Source organism: Vulpes lagopus, chromosome 2 (assembly GCF_018345385.1).
Source record: "Vulpes lagopus strain Blue_001 chromosome 2, ASM1834538v1, whole genome shotgun sequence".
Classification (NCBI taxonomy): Eukaryota; Metazoa; Chordata; class Mammalia; order Carnivora; family Canidae; genus Vulpes; species Vulpes lagopus.
The window spans coordinates 67,187,092-67,208,765 of record NC_054825.1 but is presented as its reverse complement, the minus strand read 5'-3'; the positions used below and the strand labels follow the sequence as shown (position 1 = coordinate 67,208,765).

At 39.2% G+C, this 21,674-nt stretch overlaps 1 protein-coding gene across 2 annotated transcripts in view; it reads right to left on the bottom strand.

Annotated features, from left to right (window-relative positions):
- Positions 1-21,674, bottom strand: part of FBN1 (fibrillin 1) — a 227,453-nt gene that overhangs the window by 19,306 nt on the left and 186,473 nt on the right. For both annotated transcript variants that reach the window (XM_041743578.1, XM_041743577.1), the window contains exons 45-55: positions 20,456-20,578; positions 16,486-16,611; positions 14,200-14,316; positions 13,258-13,386; positions 12,617-12,736; positions 9,664-9,789; positions 5,637-5,786; positions 5,196-5,261; positions 4,407-4,523; positions 2,644-2,763; positions 496-618 (exon numbers count right to left, since the gene is read on the bottom strand). In XM_041743578.1, the coding sequence (XP_041599512.1) occupies positions 496-618; positions 2,644-2,763; positions 4,407-4,523; positions 5,196-5,261; positions 5,637-5,786; positions 9,664-9,789; positions 12,617-12,736; positions 13,258-13,386; positions 14,200-14,316; positions 16,486-16,611; positions 20,456-20,578 (1,317 nt within the window). The remainder of the gene's footprint in view (positions 1-495; positions 619-2,643; positions 2,764-4,406; positions 4,524-5,195; positions 5,262-5,636; positions 5,787-9,663; positions 9,790-12,616; positions 12,737-13,257; positions 13,387-14,199; positions 14,317-16,485; positions 16,612-20,455; positions 20,579-21,674) is intronic.

Below are 21,674 nucleotides of genomic sequence, written 5' to 3'. Positions count from 1 at the left end.
GACTTATCCTGCATATGATGTAGAGCTCTTAGGAAATCTGTTCACCTTCAATAAAAATCCTATTCAAGTCATCTGAAGAGAACAAGTAGCTGCTCATTTAAGACCATTAAGACCTGCTCACTTAAGACCTCATTTATAAGACCTCTTCCGGGAGCCCATGATTTACATAATTTTGTGTAGCAGAACCTAGTCCAGAACCACGTAATTGCAGGCATTCAGTAAGCATTTACTTACTAAATGGAAATTATTTAACTAACGTGGATTCCATATGTTATCCCTATTCTTGGAATATAACATCCTTAGTGATGGAGATTTTTAAAAAAAAATATTTAACTAATTTAATATTATCATACTATAGGCAATGATGACCCCATATTGTCCATGGACTATGAAAGAGTTCCCTGATCCCCAGTCTTTCTCTACTAATAGAAGCTTTGGAGAGACATTTCCCATCGTAGATAGAGTGAGAGTCCCCCAGGTAAAATGATGTCTCACCTTTGCACATCCTTCTATCTTCTCTCAGAACATATCCAGCGGGACACTTGCATTCATATGACCCGTAAGTGTTTACACACCGGAAAGCACAGAGCAGAGGATTCTGAGCACATTCGTTTATATCTGCAAGCAGAAGATAATGTATCATGGGCATCAACCAAAAAAAACCCCTATTTTAATCAACAGTTGAAATGCTTCATTGTCATCGATATGGATGTACCAAGCAATCACTGGTTTCCAAAGAATCATAAAATGAGTTGGCTTTTTTATAATTGGTATAGGGAAAGTGATCAGGTGTCCTGGTTCTCCTAGCATAGTTCTCCTAGCATAGTCCCAGTTCTGGCTTATTGTCCTGGTATAAGTATTAATGTTATTTAGATGGATGAGAAATTATAGACCACCCTACATATAGGGAGCTTTTCTGAAATTCTGGCTTTGAAGTCTCAAGTTGATCACTTGCCATTCCCTGAAGTCACATAGGGTGGGAGTCAGTTTTACCACCATTTAGTCAAAACAATTGCCAAGTCAATTGCAATCAGAACAGAAGCAGACCCACCCAATACTGTTAAGCAGCTCCCCTTCCCCATATAAAAGCGGGTCCTGTAAAATAACAGTGATTCTTGTGCCCAAGCAAATGGTGTTCTGAATAATTTTATACTTATGGAAAGTTTATACTGATGTCCAAGTCGTGACCTTAAATTGCCATGACTTTACTGTTAATAGATAAAAGTGATTTCTACAGATTTCATAGTCTGGAAGCATCCAAATACATTTTGGAAAAGCAGTGTAAAACAGACCATCTTGATTATCATGTTTCTAAGTCCAATGATGCTGACTGATAACATCAGTGAAACCCTGGCTTTTTTATTTAAAGATTTTATTTATTCATGAGAGACACACAGAGAGAGAGAGAGAGGCAGAGACACAGGCAAAGGGAGAAGCAGGCTCCATGCAGAGAGTCTGACGTGGGACTTGATCCCAGGTCTCCAGGATCATGCCCTGGACTGAAGGTGGCGCTAAACCGCTGAGCCACCGGGGCTGCCGGAGACCCTAGATTATATTTAGTCATAGCCTTTAAAGATTCAGCAACAGCTAGGACATTGGGTATTGATAGGACATATCTCTAATAAAAAACTCTCTTTTCAGGGGATCCCTGGGTGGCGCAGCGGTTTGGCGCCTGCCTTTGGCCCAGGGCGCGATCCTGGAGACCCGGGATCGAATCCCACATCGGGCTCCCGGTGCATGGAGCCTGCTTCTCCCTCTGCCTGTATCTCTGCCTCTCTCTCTCTGTGTGTGTGTGACTATCATAAATAAAAAAAAAAAACAAAACAAAACAAAACTCTCTTTTCATTAAAGATGTATCCATTATATATTGGTATATATATCTATATATCTATATATATGTTGATATATATGTCCATTATATATAGATATAGATGTCCATTCTATAGTTAGATAGATAGATACGTCCATTTTTATCCTTCACTTTCACCTCCCTTTCATTCTCTTTTGTGACCAGTGGTCTGGACTTGAGAGTGTATCAAAATTACCTGGAGGGCTACTAGGCTCCACTCAAGTTTCTCATTCAGGATGTCTGGGATGAGGCCTGAAAATCAGTATTTCTAACAACTTCCCAGGTGATACTGATGTGGCTGAGACAGGGACCACCCTTTGAGACTCACTGTTCTAGACACTCCCTCTCCTTCCCTTCTCTCCATACATCTAGCTCACCAGGCATACTGATAGATGCTTACAGAGCATAGGCAACTCTTTTGCTGTAATTGTCCCCAGATGGCTATAGGATGTTAGTAGTTATGTCAGATGTTTCTGTAAGTAGAAAGGAAAAAGTGAGGGAACATGGGAGATGAAGAAAGAAAAAGAAGGGGAAAATGGAAAATAAGAAGGAAGGTAGCAAATAAGACAGGAGTTATATCCAAATACTTGCAGTAGGGAGACAGCAAAAAGAACTCTGCATAATATGCAGTGTAATTTGTGCCACGAACCACTTCCACCTTTTTCAGGAGAATAAGGGTATGGCCCATTAGGCCTAGATGTTCTTTCTTCTACACACTGAGTGGTATTTAATATCAGGTCCTGTAATAAGACAGGACCAGAACATGTAACCAACTATTCTGCAAAGAGGCTTACCTTCACAAGTCATCATTGGACCAGGCTCAAATCCCTCCTCACAGGTACATTCAAAACCTCCAATCACATTCTTGCAGGTTCCATTTCCACAAGGATTGCCCACAGAACATTCATCAGTATCTGCAAGCAAGAAGTATTCAAGACATTATGAACTAAGAAAAAAATGGACTTGGAGTCAAATAGTACCTCTCACTCTATGGGAGCACTTTGATCAGTGGCATCTTGTTTTATCTTCATTCTGCCTTCGCAAGAAAGGAGTACATGTGTCTTAACTCCACAGATTGATAGCTATGAATTTTGACCTGCTAAGTGGCAGTGGCACTAAAATATCTGGGCTTCCACCTCTCAGAGTGTTCTTCTCCATGAGCTTTTCCAGGGTCCTGTAATAAATCTACCAGGAATAGATGCTTCAAGGGTTAAAACAAGGCTTCTCTCACAAGTCAAAAGTTTTCACTTACATAAAGCTAGAAATACATCTCCAGTCTGGCCTTACATTACATCATTCTCCAAGAAGCTTTAAACATGATGGATCTTTGCCAGACATAAAATAGAAGACTAAGCTTACACAAAACAAGAGACTAGAGGTTAAGCAAAATTAATACACTGGATAAAATCAAGATTCAAGAAGATTTTTGTTGATTCTGTTGAAACCAGATGGTTTACATCAGGCAAAAGAAAAACTAGAAAGAAATATGTTTAGGGTAGGATCTCTGTAAACAACCATGGAGAGAGAACAAGTTTTACCAAAGAGGTCTAAAAAATATATATACCTCCCAACCCATCCACCTAGAATATACTGACTGTTCTGACAAATCACTTGGGGAGAGTATCTTCCTTTGGGAAAGGGAAATTTTGGGGAAATAATAGTTATCTTAGTTCTCTAGGACATGGAATAGTAATGGACTATGATCAGGGTTATATCTTCTGGTGGGTTCTGAGTCAAAAAGTGAAGGCAAGAGGCTGTTGTAGACAGACTGTATGAGAAGGCTCGTTTAACATGCACATAGAGGCACTAACTGAAGATTCCAGAGAGAAAACATTAACAATTTTGCTTTTATTCTGCTATGAAATTGCATTTCACTGTCCAGAATATTGCATCTCTTTTAAGTCAATAAACATCACGGTATCACTGATTTTTAGAGCTGCAGGGTAATTACGAATAAGTCTATATGCATAATATGACATTCTAAGGCCTAGAAAAACTAAGGAACTTGCTTATGCTTCATGGTGATAGCTGTGGGTGAAATTTTAGAGGAATAAACATAATACTTGGATTCAATTTTGAAGTATTATGGATCAAGAGGTCAAAGGTCAGACATAGCCATTCTTTGAAATTTTAAAAAGAGCAAAAACAAAAGGAGTTTATATTGTGTACATAGCTTTCACATTACTAAATGTAATAAAATCTGGATAAATGTTTTATATATTGAGAGAAAAAGATTATGACCATTTATCTTTTAAAAAATTAAAAAAATATATGATAGTTTTCCTTCCCACAATGACTTCAGATATGTCTATAGTGTCTTCCTCATTAGACTGTAAGGTCCATGCAAGGAAGAAACATGTTGGCGTGGGTCACTGCTGTAGCCACAGAGCCTAGGACACAGGGTACTCAATTTGTACTGCAGATAAATAATGCATGAACGAATGGACGAAACTTACTTCTGTCCCAATCTTGGTACTTACACTTCCTGGTGTGAATGCTCTACAGCCTAATTTCTAATTTGTAAAATCCCTATGGAAGAAACTGATCTATTACTTACCTACACATTCATTCCCTTCCAGAATGTAACCAAAGGGACACTCGCAGCGATATGAGCCATCTGTATTGATGCACTGCCCATGTTTACAGACATCAGGTTCTTTGCACTCATCCATATCTTACACAAAGGAGAAAAAAAATTAGTGAATAACAAGGTCTTTTTTTCTTTTTTAATTCATGAGAGACACAGGAAGAGAGGCAGAGACATAGGCAGAAGGAGGAGAAGCAGGCTCCATGCAAGGAGCCTGATGCAGAACTCGATCCCAGGAATCTGGGATCACGCCCTGAGCCAAAGGCAGATGCTCAACCGCTGAGCCACCCAGGGGTCCCACAAGGTACCTTTTTTTAAACAAAAAGGTAAACTATGACCATTTTAGCATCTAATCAATGAGATATCTAATATTACAATACAATATTACCGTACAATACAATAATATAATTGGTATCCAAATGAAAAATAGAGCATTATTTTCCAAGATGAATGTGGAGAAATAAGAACAGCTGGAGGGGCACCTGGAGGTGACTCAGGTGGTTAACTGTCCAACTCTTGATTTTGGCTCAGGTCATGATCTCAGGGTCATGAGATGGAGCGCACATTGGGCTCTACTCTCAGTGGGGAATCTGCTTAGGATTCTCTCTGTCCCTCTGCCCCTCCCCCTGCTCATGCTTGCTCTCTCTCTCTCTCAAATAAATCTTAAAAAAAAAAAAAAAGAACAGCTGGAGAAAAGGCAGGGGAAGAGGCTGGTTAAGAACATAAAGAAATGCTGAGAATCTTATGGAGTCCACTTACCAACTGCTGAATCATCAGGCCCCACAATGATGCCACTTCCATAGGGACAGATCTGGCGGAAAGCCTCTGTGGCAGAGATGAACACTTGTTAATAGATACACCAATGGCAACTGGCTACAGGGTGCTTCCCATGCAGCGTGTGGTGGCCAGATGGCTACATACTGCATGTATCATGAAACAATGAATGAGACAAACCCAGATACCAGGGACAGTGAACAAGTCTCCCAGTGCTGGTATGACTACTACTTGGGCAGCCCTGGTTAACAGCACACTTCAGAAGAAAACAACTACCCAGCTCATGAGTTAAAATTATCTTATTAATATTTTAGGTAGATTTACAATGAAATTGTCTTATTTTCCTGAAGGTCTACATACGATTCTTATTCCATGGCCAGTCTGCCCTATGACTAGCTCAAAGAGAAAGGCAGATGGTGGACATACCATCAGGTTCGGTGGGGCACAGCTCACAGGGATCACCCCAACCTTCTCCCTTCAAGGCACAACAGCATTCCTGCTTGGAGTGATTTCTGGATTTGGGTGATGAACATTTTCCTCCTTCAAACTTGGCATAGCAGTAGCTCATTCGCAGATCTGCAGTATAAATCCAGGGGACCCTTTAGATGCTTTCTTACTACATCACTACTGTAGAACAGTAAGTAAGAAACAGTCTGTCCTGTTAAATGTGTTTCCTTTTCATTACAATAGGATGACTCTATAACATAAGTCATTATGACAGTAACTCAGCTCAGATTTTTTAAGAGTTTTTATTTATTTATTTTTTTTTTATGATAGTCACAGAGAGAGAGAGAGGGGCAGAGACACAGGCAGAGGGAGAAGCAGGCTCCATGCACCGGGAGCCCGATGTGGGATTCGATCCCGGGTCTCCAGGATCGCGCCCTGGGCCAAAGGCAGGCGCCAAACCGCTGCGCCACCCAGGGATCCCACTCAGCTCAGATTTTTAAAGTCAGAGATAACTTTTATAGTAAGATCTAATGAATACATCTATGTGGCTTTCATGTTATTTCTCATTTTAGCCAATTTTCCAAAATAACCTGATATGAATAACAAAATCCAACACTATCACATTTCAAACCTGACATCATCAGTGACTTCAGGGTGGAGACATTCAGAAGTGGAACCATTCACAAGACCCCTGCATTGACAGCTGTGTTTGTGTTTTGGATAGCATGTAGCAGGCATACTAGGTTGAGGTAGACCTCCCAGTTCTGGTACTTACTGTGCTATCACACTATGTTATTTATTTTGTGTCCCTTAAGCCCTGAAACCAAAACAAAACCCCTGATTCCAGGCATAGGGTAAATAAAGACGTGGCAGTTTTGTGGACTGGCAAAAATATGACAATAATGGCCATTCGCTGAAGCAGCTACTGATGTAATCGTCCACAAAACGCACGTGGGGCTTTCTGCAGATTTTATACGCATGTGCACATGCACACACACACAAGATACAGAAGGTTATTTAGCTCAACAGAGAAAAGGTAAAGAGGAGGAAGGGAGATGGGTGAATAAGAGGCAGGATAATCTCTCAAAGAATGTATTTTTTTAATATCAGTTATTTTTTGGTGACTCCAATACAGAAGATGGGATCTAGTTGCTACAAAATTCTCCAACATTGCTTGACATAATTTTGGAAACTGACTCTTCCATTTCTTATAGAGCAAATTGGGTGCCTCTAAAAAGTGAGCTCATCCAAAACCCTGGAGTGTTTTCTCTCAAAATTGACATCCAAAGCCTTGCAGACTCCTCTCTAGCTACACAGAGACTAAAATCTGCAGGTTTTAAGGAAATGCTTCATAGTCATTTTGTACAATTCCCCTTTATGATTAGGTATGCTCTCTCCTATCACTGTTTCTCAACTCTAGGTAGCATATTATGACATATTATTATAGCTATCTATGCATTTCTGCTAAGACAATTTTACAGCTTTTATTTCATGACAAAGGAGACAATATAAGAATAACTGAGTTGTCAAAGATCACAAAAGAAACATTTTCGTGAATTAAGTAAAAATAACAATCAATGAATCATATTTACCAGGGTCTAGTAAGTCAAATTCAGTTGGCCTCCCCAATGAATCTGTTGTTCACCTTCTTCAACTGACTCTTCCAGATACATTTTCTTGCTAGTTTTTACCCTCCTTTCACACCTGTTATAGCTAGGACCTAACAGGCACAGTGAACTGTCTTCTGAAAGACAAGTGCAATAAAAGCCAGTCCTTGTCCTGTGGTACGTCTGCCATCCAAATATCTATTTTGCTGAAAAGTTTCAAGATTTAACAGATTATAGTTTCTTGAAGAACACTTTTTGATTTGCTTTATTCTTCAAGTTCATTGTCACAATGTTTTGTGTTATTTATATCTATAACTGTCTTAAGGTATAATTTAATGACTACTCACAAAAATGTCTCAATATATTAAAATTCAGTTGTCTGTTGTTTTCCAGCTTATGTTTCTTTTAAATATAGATACATTCTCTTTTCCTTTCATCACTGACCCTGCTCCATAAACCAGCCTTGTCTCCCCAGCACCAATCTACCATCCCACCTCCTGAAGAAAAAATCTAGCCATGACATAGGCTCAAACGCATGAAGCTTACAGTGAGCCTAAGTGACAAATTTTCTTCACTGAAGTTTGTAAGGGGAATGGCCCATTTACATCTGTGTCCTTCAGGTGCCAGGATTTGTTCACCTGAGTCTTATCACAATTCTTCTTTCAAAAACATCTGTGGTTCTGTAGAATTTTCTCATTTCACAAGCTCTTAATTTGTCATAAGTAAAACCCAGCTCTTAATTCCCTGGCTTCTGTAAATTTTGTGCCCTGTGGGAGATTTACATTTGATTGTGGTGATCCTCTAGATTTGGTTTATTAATCAAAGGTGCCTTGCATTGGGGAAGAGAGCTGTGCTGGCCCACACACTTTAACTAGGACTCACTAGGATGCCTGTTTACCAGTCCATCTGCAAAGAGCCCTTAATGACCTTTGAAATTTCATCAGAACTACAAAAGTCACTTTCCTTGCTTGCATTCCTCAATTCTGGCTCTGCCTCTTGGAGCTGAGCATGTGGCAGGGCTGCTCACAGCTGGGCTGATTCTTCCTGCAGCGCTAGCTTGCTCTGTGACAGGCCAGTGCAAATTGAATTAATAGCCTATGAGTTTCCTCTGGCCTGCCACATCGGCAGATTCACACCTGGTTTCTCACTGCTTTCTTTCCAAACGTGGGCCAAGCCAAAGGCACACAAAAACAAGGGAGTAGGACTTAGAATTTATCTGGCTGGTCTGTACCATAACAGAATATCTGCTTGAGTCAAGTATCACCCCACCCACAAGCCTGAAAGCCACGTGGGCTTCTTACAGCCACCAGCGAGATCAAATCAACCAGAGAATTCTCAACACCCCCTTCACACTTCTAAATATTGGGTAACAAAAGGACCAGTTGCAAGGAAGGTAAAAAGTTAATAGAATAACAAGAGGCTACAAACAACTCAGAAACTGACAAAGCTTTGCTACATATTCAATATGATTGGTTGGGCAGGTGTTATTATGGTTGTTTAAAGGGAGGAAAATGAACTTCCAAAGGATCAAATGACTTGCCCTAGGATAGAGATGGCAGAGCCGAGCCCCCAAATCCAATTTTTGGAATCTGAAATGATATCCATTACCTCTTATTTAGTAACACAGAAGCAAAACAAAACAACCAACAAAAAAACCTGAATAAAACAAGCAACAACAAAACACTGAGGTAGAAGGGAGAAATGTGCGTTTGTGTAGGATTTTTTTTGTTCTAAATTCATTAAACTAGTAATGTATAAATGGGTAGACACACACTATCACATTGTTTGCTAAAATCTAAACCATTTTCTGGAATATAATATACTGTGTTATACTTAAGTTTGGGCTTCCTTTTTTCAAAGTTCACAAGTATTAGTCCTGAAAACAGATTATGTCCCAGCAAGAGTTCCAGTCAGTTCAAATTTATTTTTCTGTTTTCTTAGAAAATTTGTGATGTAAGGGATGGGTGCTATATCCTGAAAGTATATGGATTAATCTGCATTTTTCCGACTGAGAGTCTAGATCTTGGCCCACCTTTGTACAAGTTACCTCTTCAGAGGCAGGGACCATGTAGCTGAACTTCCCCCAGGCTTTGCAGTGTTGGGTGGCTCATGGCTGATCCCCCACTGACTGACCTATCGGCAAATGTGGTCTTAGCGGGCAGAGAGCTTTAAGTGCTAGGGTAGTGGTTGTACAAGCAACCATACCTTGATGGATGAGTTTTCAATATTAACAGTAAAAATGACCTTTCTGACATGTGGTGATCGTTAGATCTCTGGGTCAATGAAAACTCTCCATCTTCTCTTTTGCAAATAATCAAAGCTTTGTCATGTTTAAGAAACTGCAACCACAACAAATAAACACAAAGTAATGAAAGTCAAAAGCCCTCAAAGGCAATTACCTTGGCACCTTCTTCCAGTGGAGGACAAGGAGAATCCATCTGGACAGAGACATTTGAAGCTGCCTTCTGTGTTGCTGCATGTTCCCAAGGCACAGATTTCTGGCTCTTCAACACACTCATCAATATCTATAAGAATCAGATGTGTCAAAGTCAAAACACAGTGGAGTCACCTTTAGATACCAAGTGCAAAGTACAGAAGTACCAAAGGCAACTGAGTTTCAAAACTCTTCCAGTAATTAAGATCTTTTCTGGGGGATCCCTGGGTGGCGCAGCGGTTTAGCGCCTGCCTTTGGCCCAGGGCGCGATCCTGGAGACCTGGGATTGAATCCCACATCAGGCTCCCGGTGCATGGAGCCTGCTTCTCCCTCTGCCTGTATCTCTGCCTCTCTCTCTCTCTCTCACTGTGTGCCTACCATAAATAAATAAAAATTAAAAAAAAAAAAAAAGATCTTTTCTGTATCATCATGCTGTGAGTAGGTTTCTAGGCTGTGATACCTTTTGGAAATTAATCTTGAAAATTCATGGAAAAATAGAATCTGTGAGTGCCTTCTAAGGGATACCATGAGAAACATCTCTTACCTAGACTTCAGCTGCCTGGCTAGTTAGAAAAGGTAGGGTAATTTCCTACCACCCTAAACTTACACAAGAAACGAGAAACTCCAGAGTCTAACTTCACCACTGAATAGTAAGCAGAATCTTGAAAATTTTAATTGTGTTGACAATGAGTTAGAGATCTAGGCCTTTGAATCAAAAATGTATTCCCCTCCATCCATCTGTAGTGCTTTTCTCAACACCTGTGCTATAGCCCTAAAACCATGACTTTTACAAGAATACTAACATTCATGAAAAGAATCTTGTGCAGTGTAAATTAAAGGTATCACAGAATATAGGGCTCCTAAATCTCATTTGCTGGTTAATTTTTCTTAAGACACAAAAATGTCTTTCTTGTAGAGGCTGAAGTTTTTCTTTCGTCTTATGGATAGTAGGAATTTGATAGAATTGTGACATGTTTCCTGTAGCATATTAATATACCTTAGCACGAGGAAGGGTTGATTAAAGGTGATCTACAGTGAAGTGTGAATGGCTTTGGTAACTAAATGCCCTAGTTTTCCTAGGAGAGTCCTAGCTTATACCTGTTGTCGTGGCCTCATTATTAAGAGTACCCTCTTTAAAACTGTCTTGGTTTGGTCAATAAATTGCATGATCACCCTATGTGTGGGAAAAGTATGGCTACTCTTTCCAACAGACTTATCCATCTTTTCCCCTGATTTTCAGCAGGAATTTGTAGTAAAAAAAGAGGTAAGTCTTGATTCTGAGCCATGCTATTTTTATGGAAATACCTTTTTTTTTTCCAACAAAACATGTATCTCTTGTACCATGGGGCTCTTTATTTTTGTATTTGTGCAGAGAGTTCTACCTACATCAATTCATATTCATATTATATGAGTTCTCATGAGATCATCTAAGGGGAAGTTAGGAAATTCCATTATCTTGGCTTAATATTGTAAATATCACACAATAGGTATTCTCAAAATTGGCAACTCAAAGTTGAGTATCCATCCTCCTGTTCAGTGCAAAACCAATTTCTTCATAATAATAATGTTATGTTTATTCTGTTGCCTTTACAATTGCATCATGTTGCTTTTGGTATATTAGTGAATCTGAGCTGCTGCTGCTGAATGAATGACTCCATTCCCATGTGCCCTCCACTCCCACATCCAATCTTTTCTTTTTTTTTTTAATTTTTATTTATCTATGATAGTCATCAGAAAGAGAGAGAAAGGCAGAGACATAGGCAGAGGGAGAAGCAGGCTCCATGCACCGGGAGCCCGACGTGGGATTCGATCCCGGGTCTCCAGGATCGCGCCCTGGGCCAAAGGCAGGCGCCAAACCGCTGCGCCACCCAGGGATCCCCATCCAATCTTTTCTTAAGAGAAAAGCCAACTTTTGTAAAAATGCTCAAGTATTTCTTTTTGTTGTTGTTTTTGTCATTGTTGTTAGGATTCTTTCTCTTATGGTAGAAATTAACCCATAGGTGACAACTTCATAAAGATGGGGACAAGGATGGTAGAATGGGCACATTATTAAGTATTTGGGAAGTCATTTTTCTTTCTATACATTTATATTCTGTTCATCTTAGGGGAATTTTGCATTAATCATGGAGTAAATAAAGTTGATCTTTAGTAAAAGTAAAATTACACTTATAATAATTTGCAAGTAGGCCCAATTTTGATAAACTGTTTGCACTTAGAATATTATTGCTTGACTATGATTTAAATTGGATATATAATAAAATTTCTCCATGGTATTAAAAGTGGAGAAAATTCTTACTTACTTTGGATTAGATATAGGCCTATTTAAATGTGGGAGCAAGGACTAGGTGACTTCTTAAAAATCCTTTCTGCTAGTTATTTATGAAGTTCTAGCAATTAATGTCCTTCATTTAATTTAATGACATATGTATTGAGGACTGCAGTACTATAAAATTTGCTGAGAATTTATTTGTAGTAACACATTTTCACTGCTCTGTAGGTCAAAACAACATCGACAAATTATATAGCCACATTCATTCAACCTTGAATGTGGTCACTTAAAGATTTTAGCTGGACTCAGGAAGCTATTTTTAGTTGCAACCTATTAGCATTTAAAAACATGGAATCCAGGATTTTTTACAAGTTGCATAAAAGCACACTGGAAAAGAGTCAGGGTCATATCACCAACCAAATGCACAGTGTCATCAGATATTATTAGCATGAGAATTGGATGTTCTAGTTTCATCATCTGAGTGTAAGAACGTAAGTCAAACCCTCTGCTCTTGGATTTGTTTCTGATAAAGTATTCCAAAATGAAGACACCAGGACACCATCACACCATCACAAAACTAACTTTGAATATGCCAGTGCAGTAATAAACACTGCTCGCTTCCAAACACTGACAGTCCTCCTACTCTTACCTTCACACTTGTCATTTTGTAGACTGTATCCAGGTGGACAAATGCACCTGTAGGACCCATCCAAGTTTTGACAGGTGCCTGGTGCACATTTTCCAGGTTCTAGAAGACATTCATTGATATCTGCAAAGAAAAGGGAAAAAGAAGGAAGAAGTTCCTATTGGCATGATTTCCATCAAGCAATTAAAATTTCAAGAAACTGGAATCCAATCAAAGAAATACATAAAACTACCATGGAGAAAAATTAATGACTCAGTAAAAAGAAGCTTTATCAGCTTTCAGAAGTGTGCAGTAGAACAACCATATTTTTGTGACCTATCACAAATTTAGTATTTCCACAGAAGTATAGCATGTGAAAAGTGAATGGGCATGAAGATTTTTGAGGTGACCCAAAAGACTATATAAGAGCTTTCTACAAAGCTATTTTAAAGAAAAAAAAATATAAGAAAGCAAATTACAAATCTGTCACATGTGTGCGCACACACACACACACATACATACACAGTCTACAGGTAGAATTAGTGTCATTATACTCTGATTTTTTTTTCCCTCCAGGCTTCTGAAGGAAGGATGATGATAGGGACTGCAGGATTCTTTCATCTCTGAGAGCATTCTGTGGAGGGTCTTTTGGAGGCAGCACTTACCCACACAGGTCCTCCCATCTGGAGCCACCTCATAGCCTTCATTGCACTGACACTGGAAGGACCCCACTGTATTGATGCATTGGCCATTTCTGCAAAGGTTCCCATTTCCAGTTGCACATTCATCAACATCTGCCAAAAAAATATCCTTTGATATATTCCAAAGAAAATGTCATAATTCCAGCAATGATCAAAACTTTTAAAGGGAAAAATACTTATTTTAAATTTCAGTGGCCTTGGCTGGCTCAGCCAAACATTAAAAATTCCAATAAAGATCTAGTTTGTAACAACACACCTGGCTTTACTCACCTATCAAAACCTAACAAGATTATGCTATTCTATTAATTAGAGATTGATAATTTATATTGGAACTTTATATGAATTTCACCTTGATCTTCCTTTATGTTTCATTTTTAAAAGCTAAAACTGAATTACTAGTACACAGTACAGCTGAAGGTATTAAGTATTCTTGTAATTAGAAGCATATAAAATTAGCCTCTAGCATGATATAAAACTTGGATCATTAATCGCACTTATAAATAACAGCATGTTTTATAAGGAGGAATTTATAGACTCAATACTTGACTTCTTTAAAGAAAAGCTATAGTGAAACATTGAGACGAGTATGTCCACATTATTCCTAAATTATGCAATTTCTATACAAAGAATCACTTTTGTTTTAAGATGTCATCAATTCATTTAAAAATGTATTCAATTCACAGTAGGGTACATATACAAATTATAGCTGCTAATGAGGTATTTTAATAAAAGCCATGACTATTTGACATTCACTTGGGATATTATATTTGACAATTCCTTTAACCAGTTGTCATGTATTAGAGGGCATATATTTAAGAAAACCAGTTGGCACTCCAAGAGGCTGCTAATTACAAAGGATGCATCTGAAACTGCCTTCCATCAGTGCCCACCAGTGTGCATACGCACCTATGCAGTCATTGTTGTGGGAAAGGATGAAGCCGTGGTTGCAGCGGCAGTTGAAGGACCCAATCGTGTTGCGGCAAGTTCCATTCCCACAGGCATCTCGCTCACACTCATTTATGTCTAGTAGGAACAAAGAGTGTAGAGAAACATGGCCATTAACAGAAGATGACGTGAGTGGTTACCTGGGGGCTAAGGGCATTGTGGGTTCACCATGCGTTTGGCATAGGCTAAGAACGTCTTGATGTTGGTATTAGCCCCAGCAGTGGCAGCTCCCCATGAGCAATCAGCAAGAGGCGAGGATCGAAACCTTGGGAATAAACCATTTCCTTGGTTGGCAGGTGAAGGGAGGCAAGCTAAGGACATGAGAACTGGACAAGAATTATTTTACTCTATTTACTTCTAGAATTCTCCACCCTTGCCACTTTTCTCAAATATTTTCACTTGGAAATGGAAAATTCTGTGCGCATCTGGGTCTTGATTTGCTGCCACCTTTGGCAAACTTCAGCCTTTAAGATTCTCACTCCAGTTTACCAAAAAGCAGTGAGTCACCTGATATTACCCTGAAATCAGCAACAAAATAAATTAGGTTTCTAATTCACCTGATATTTTTGACATCTCTTCCTTCTTCCCAGTCCACCCCAAAAAACCTATGACCACTCCCACTACTAGTGACTTATCTTACTCTTCTAAATTATCCCAAATCGATGGTACTTAATCTGGCTTTTCTGATACACACTTGTGTTATTATTTGTCTTTTTAATGGTCTATGACTTTTCTCTTTGATTACTTTATAAAGCTATTTTGGCATCTTTTGTGTCTTTGCATTGTGCCATGGCAACTAACATCTTTCTTATAGAGCAGGTGTATGTTATATTCAGAAGAAAATAAAAAATTAAAATGAAGGAAAGTTGATTCTGCTGGTTTGTAGAATGAGGAGAGTGAGGGCAAATGTAGGGAGATTCTGGGAGTGGAAGACAACACCTCAAGTTAACAAAATGCAGTGTTTCAAGTTAGGATTTCCTTTACTTTCAAATTTTGGACATGAAGATAAGTTATCTATGATCCTAAATCAGAAAGCTATTGCTGACCACAAAGTGGTCCAACGTGTGTGTCTGTGGTTGAAGACGACATCCAGATGAGTCACCCTGCCAGCAATCAAGAGCTGCTGCTTTGATTCATTTTTAGCCAAGCCAGTGAAATTCCCCTATAGGGCAGGCTTTTGGGTAGAGGGTTCCAGATAATACAGATGGAAGAGGGAATAAGATTGTTACATAGGGTGCCATTGCTCTAGGGGTTAGCTTCCCAGGGACAAGTAGGGCTGATGATACTCCTTTAGTTTAAAACCTGTTATCTGTTCTGAAGAAGACAAAACTTTAAAAGACTGTTCCCTAATGGATCAACTCAATTACAGTGAAAGATATGCTCTTTAAACATTACTCTAGGGATCCCTGGGTGGCGCAGCGGTTTAGCGCCTGCCTTTGGCCCAGGGCGCGATCCTGGAGACCCGGGATCGAATCCCACGTCGGGCTCCCGGTGCATGGAGCCTGCTTCTCCCTCTGCCTGTGTCTCTGCCTCTCTCTCTCTCATAAATAAATTAAAAAAATAAATAAATAAATAAACATTACTCTATTGATTCTTCTTTTCCAGTTGTGAAACTGAACCATATTCATGAAGTCCCCAAAACACTTAATGGATATTGTTTGAAAGTAGAAAAAGGAAGGAGGAAAAGAGAGACAGTGATTAATATTGGAATATATTCCAAATCAGCATCATGACTTAGTGCTGAAAGCAAGGGGTAAAAGATTTAAAATCTTGAGCTTTTGCCCTAGAAAAACATGGTGGTTTGTTTGTTTATCATCTTTGTGGGATCTAGAAGTTTGCCTTTGAGGATCTGGTACAAACTATAGATGTTTCTCAAAAAATGCTCATAGTCAAACACTCAAAAGCTGCACTCTATTCCAATAAGGCAAACCCACACAGATTTAATAAAATAATAGGCTATCAGCATTAATAAAAAGTATTTTTTGTTTTAATATTTTTCTCAGTTTTTCCCTTCATTAGAAGTTTTTCTAACCTGGCAGCCAAATGACTATCAAGGAAGAGGTTTATTGTGTTCAGATTGCCAAAGATTAAATACCAAGGGATGTTAATGCTACATGCCTGCCTGTGTTTTTATTTTACAAATAGCAAAACTAATACTGAAGGTTTAGTGTTAATATTTATATATATATTCAGATGCAAATGAATTTTTCAATAGGCTAGGAGTTAAAATGATAATCGCATACTCACCCAAACACATGGTTTGATCAGCATTTGTTTTAAAACCAGTGTGGCAAAGGCAATAAAAACTTCCAACTGTGTCGATACACTGTCCATGGCTGCAAATATTGGGGATTTCTTGACATTCATTGCGATCTGTAGATAAAATGTATCATTAAGAATCTTAGGTAGGTCTTAGGAGACAAAATTGTGTTAAATAACGTACTTCTAGGTATCATGCTCAGGACTGATCCTAGCTCTAAACCAAGCCAGTAGAAGAGACACTGGCATTATATTTACTTTTACCTCAAAACCAGCTAAAACTTATTCTCATTTACTGAGATCACTCAGAGTATATTAACAATTCATGAAGGGATGAAAAAACATGTTCTGAAAGCTGAGAAGATTTAGAAGTAGAATGGGGAAGAAGAATTCAAGTTGGGAGATAATCCATTTGATTATGTGCCTAAGTAATATCACAGACTGTGGAATGAGTTAACTATTTTGTCTAGTCCAGACCTGGTGCCTCAAATCATGGACCCTTCATGGCTTCCTTTGGAAATTTATAGCAAAGTCAAGCAAATCCCATTGCTAAGATAGGTTTTCTTCATGGACAACCCAAGCTGTCCCTTGTTCCAGTTTTACTTCATTGTTTTGTCTTATTCCTATAACCTTTTGACAATCCTAACAATGTTTCTTCTTATTCCTATTCATTCAGAGGAAAGCCCTGTCATCTTGCCTCTGCCAATCAGAGCTAAGCTCTGCTAAGCTCTATATTGTATTTATCATCAAGTGAATCTTTGTTGCTCTCCTGAAATCTGATTCTCTGAGGGGCAGAATTTATTAGATGAATCTACAAATGATATAACTGTGTGCCTACTTATGTCTCTAATTTCTTTTTAAAGCTCTCAAGATTCTATGTTTAGGACACATGTCATCTGAAGAGCACTGTATCATCTTGGTATCATCCTACTGTCATCAAAGAGAAGAAAAAGCAGAATGCCAACTTGAGTATAGATTCTGTAAAAGCACAGCAATAGCCTGCTTCCATTTGAATAATCCAAACTTGCTGTTGGCCTGTCTTGTCCCCTGAGAAGACACTAACTGGGAATGGGCACTTTTTGCTGCACAAAGCAGTTGTGCTCATGCCAGAAGAGAAGAGATGCCCTCTATTCCATGTGCTCAGGCTGCCATTGTTACAACTACTTTCTTCCAATACACAGCACATTAGGTTTGATGAATCACCATGTAACTTAAAAATCTCAAGTGAGCTTGAATATATCATCTTAATGGAGAAATCAGGAAATGCAGCTTAGGAGCTACTGCTCACCTAGATTGCTTATTAACCTAACAAATTATGAACATCCCCAATGGAGAAAATGGATTTAAGAAATTGATTTCCATCACTAAGTTCCATAAAGGGAGCTGGTTTTGAGGAAGGGTATCTCAGGACCCACCATACCAGAGATGGACCAAACCTTGGGTGCCCTAAGGTAGTAGTGGATTTCAAAGTATGCAAGGGACTAGGTCTGTCTTATCTCTGGGGCTCACAGGAAATGAGTGCACTAAGGATCATCTTAGAAAAGGAATTACAAAAATTCCAGTTAGGGATTTTCTTTCCCACACTGCCTATTTCATGTTAGTTTTAAGAAAATGAAACATGGAGCATCTTGAGATTCTAATGGTAAAATAGAATGTTCAATTTTATTTTTTTATTTTTATTTTTTTAAAGATTTTATGTATTCATAAGAGAGGAAGAGACATAGGCAGAGGGAGAAACAGTCTCCCTGCAAAGAGCCCAATGCGGAACTCAAGCCTAGGACCCCGGGATCACGACCTGAGCCAAAGGCAGATGCTCAACCACTGAGCCACCCAGGTGCCCAAAAGTTACAATTTTAGAGAACTTAACTGTGAGGTTCACTTTGTCTTGAGACCAGAAAACTAGGTTTCTACAAGCACCAGATTTGAGCTCCCAGGAAATTATATCTGAGGCTGAAATAGGTTTTAACAGGGTTTTAGGGGGAAAGACATAACAGACAGAGGAGACTATGAGGAAGTGATGAGGAACAACATGTTTCTTGCTTTTAGCTGGGCAAGACATTTCAGAAGAGGGCTGCATTTGCTCTAACTACACAGTTCCTGACATCAGACTAGCATCCTGGGCTTAGATACCTACACGTTCTCTCAACAATGTGGGTAATATGGCCAGCTGTAATTTGGGATTTGAAATGATGTACTTATGAATTCAAGTAAAAATCTAATGATGGGATGGAAATTTTGGTTCTTTTCATCTTAAGCACAGGAAAGGAAACTTTGGTTCTTAACATCTTCTGCGGTATGCTGGAAAAAATGCCATGCATAGGATAGCATTTGAAGACATTTTAACAGTTTTTTAAAGACATAAATGAAGGGAATTCCAGAGTGAAGTCTTCAGCCCTAGAGGCTGAATAATTGCGAAACTCAAGTACATTCTCTTTCTTCTGAGGATTCCAATGAATGAGGGAAAGTGAGCTTTGGCTACAAACAGCACTCACTCACAGTACTTATCCTTGGTTAGTGCTGGATGAGTTTTATGAGTGCTAATGTTCTACAGGAAAATATGGCAGGGATAAGCCGCAGTAGGCCCTGGTTGGATGTGTTGTCTTGATGTATAAATAGCTTGTCCCATTTCTTGCCTGAGCGTGAAATGGTGTGAAACGACACGTTCTATATTATCAGCAATTCTTTATTTTGATTGGAATTATTCTGCCCAGTTTCAAAGAAATATAAATTAAGAGCAAAATGCAGGGAAGTGGTATAAATGCCAAGTTACACTAGGGTATTGTGACTCATATCAGAGACGTCCCCACTTTTCCTGTCCTGTTTTTTTAATACACGGATAACAACTGCTTTGTTGACAAAATGCTAAACACTTGCACATGTTCCCTTAAACCCAACAAAACAAGCCTTGATTCTTAAAGTGAGTTTTTGTTCTGCTATTACACCCTCTTCCCACCAAGGTCTAATAAAACAATGCAAAATACCCTACAGAGAGCAGTGCACTTCCTACCACTTAATCACTGGTAGGCAAGGAAGTCCAAGGAAAATCTGACCATGTTCCCTTGTGTTGTTTCATTCACAAATGCATAAAATATCCAGGAAACTCCTTGGGAAATGAACCATAGCAAAATAACATTCTTTCTGACCTCTGTGCTAAATATACAATGATTTATAATTACTCAAAAACTCGCATGAAAATCATCTGAGGTATAATTTTGCTTCTGGGCTGAAACACTGGTGTATTAATTTTGCTACCACTGGCTAGTAGATGCCATCAGATATTTAAAACTTTACCACCCATTTGAGCTCACTCATCCTTTTTATTTGTACCTCACCAGTGACAAAAGTGAACAACGAAAATACTCTATTCTCTAGGGGACAGTTTCTCATTTTACTGTAGGTGACTTATAGCTGATAAAAGACTGTTCATGTTTGCTGCCCCTGGTTCTGTTAGAGGTTTAGGAGCAAAAGTGGTGCTCTTGGTTCTTTTTGCTTGGTTTATGCAGTATAATCTAACTCAGCTCAGGAGAGGTTCACTATCTAGAATTGGGGTATGTGGCTGGAATGGTGACAACCTCCCACCCTAAGGGGGATTATGTAAAAGCAAACAAAAAAGTATTTGGCCCTGAATACTGGCTAGGGGACTGTGTGCATGTATGCATGTGCATGCACATGTGTGTATTTGTGGGAAGGGCTGTTTGCAGCAGGGCAGGAGATAAGCAAATATGAAATCTATGCATGCAGATGATATATTTCTTGTTTGGATAACATATCTGTAAGTGTTTAGACATTTCAATAATTTTCTTTTTTGCTAGTCTAGCTACTAGAACTCAGCTGTCTAAACTGTAACTCATGTATTCTTCAACCTGACCTCAAAAAACTTCAGGTATGTGAAACATGATGAAGCTAGCCCACAGGTGGGCACAGGCAGCTCGTGAGGGCGTGCAGGCGGAGCACTCACCGTTGCACTGGCCTGTGGAAGTGAAGCGGTAGCCGGGCTTGCAGTCACATCGGAAACTGCCTGCTGTGTTGATGCACTCCGCATTGCGCTGGCACACAGGACCGTTCTGACACTCGTCAATATCTCCAAGCAGAAGAGAATTTTATTAGAAGGAGAACAGAATGTGGTGTCAAGTTGATGAAGCCTCTCACATAAAACAGGTTTCTATTTTCTTATTTTGATCAGTTCTATTGAACACAAGGTAACACTGAAGAGGCCCTTTCTACTTTTTCCCCTTTGCTAATATTTTTCATAAATGCGAGTACTTGGTTTATGACCACATATGGTCTGTAATGATGCTGTGTCTGAAAAAAAAAAAAAAGCCATAAAACTCAGCTGTTAGGACCAGGACGTGGCATGGTCTAGACTAAATATCCTAAGGAAATATACTTGCTCAAAGCCCCAGGGTTTTATGAATCTACCAGGTTGCCAAGTTCTGCTTATAGAACTTAGAACCTTCTAAGTTCTGTAAGCAGGGCATTTCAAGACTTCATGCACTTATGAATCACTGGGGATCCTGTTGAAACACAGATTCTGATTCAGTGTGTCTGGGGAATGGTTTGGGATTCTTGATTTCCAATAAGCTTGCAATTGATGCCGATGTTCCTGATTCACAGGCAGTGTGTTTAACTACAGGGCTGTAGAGGCTTCTACTTAAAGTACTGCCACATGCCAGTCAAACCAAGAAACTTAACATGAGAGACTGCACATAAAACTACTTAAAACAATCCAACTCTTACTATTAAAGAAAAGAATAAATGGATATTGTGTGCTTCAGAGCTTTGACTATACTCAGGGGGTTTATTTGCCTATCTTTTCTTTTTTTTTTAACCAGGTAGCTAACATAATTCAAATTCATGCCATTATGAAAGTTACTGCATAGTCCAGTCTATGCCATGGAACAAAATTCATGTTCTCTGTCCCTGCTTCTACAAAACAATCTAATTCAGGCTAAGTCTAGTAAATGGAATAGCCTAAACACAAGCAGAAGGAAGCTGGCTCTTAGCACCAGTATTAGGGTTTTACAAAATGGGCTCAGCCAAAGAAGTTCCCACAAGGGGGCGGCAAATACATCAACTGATACCTCACAGGTGTATGCTTTTGTGATAAGGAGACTACAAGACTACTGTCAGTAGGAGTTTCTAATATGGGGGGGGGGGGGGCAGGGGGTGCCTCCTTG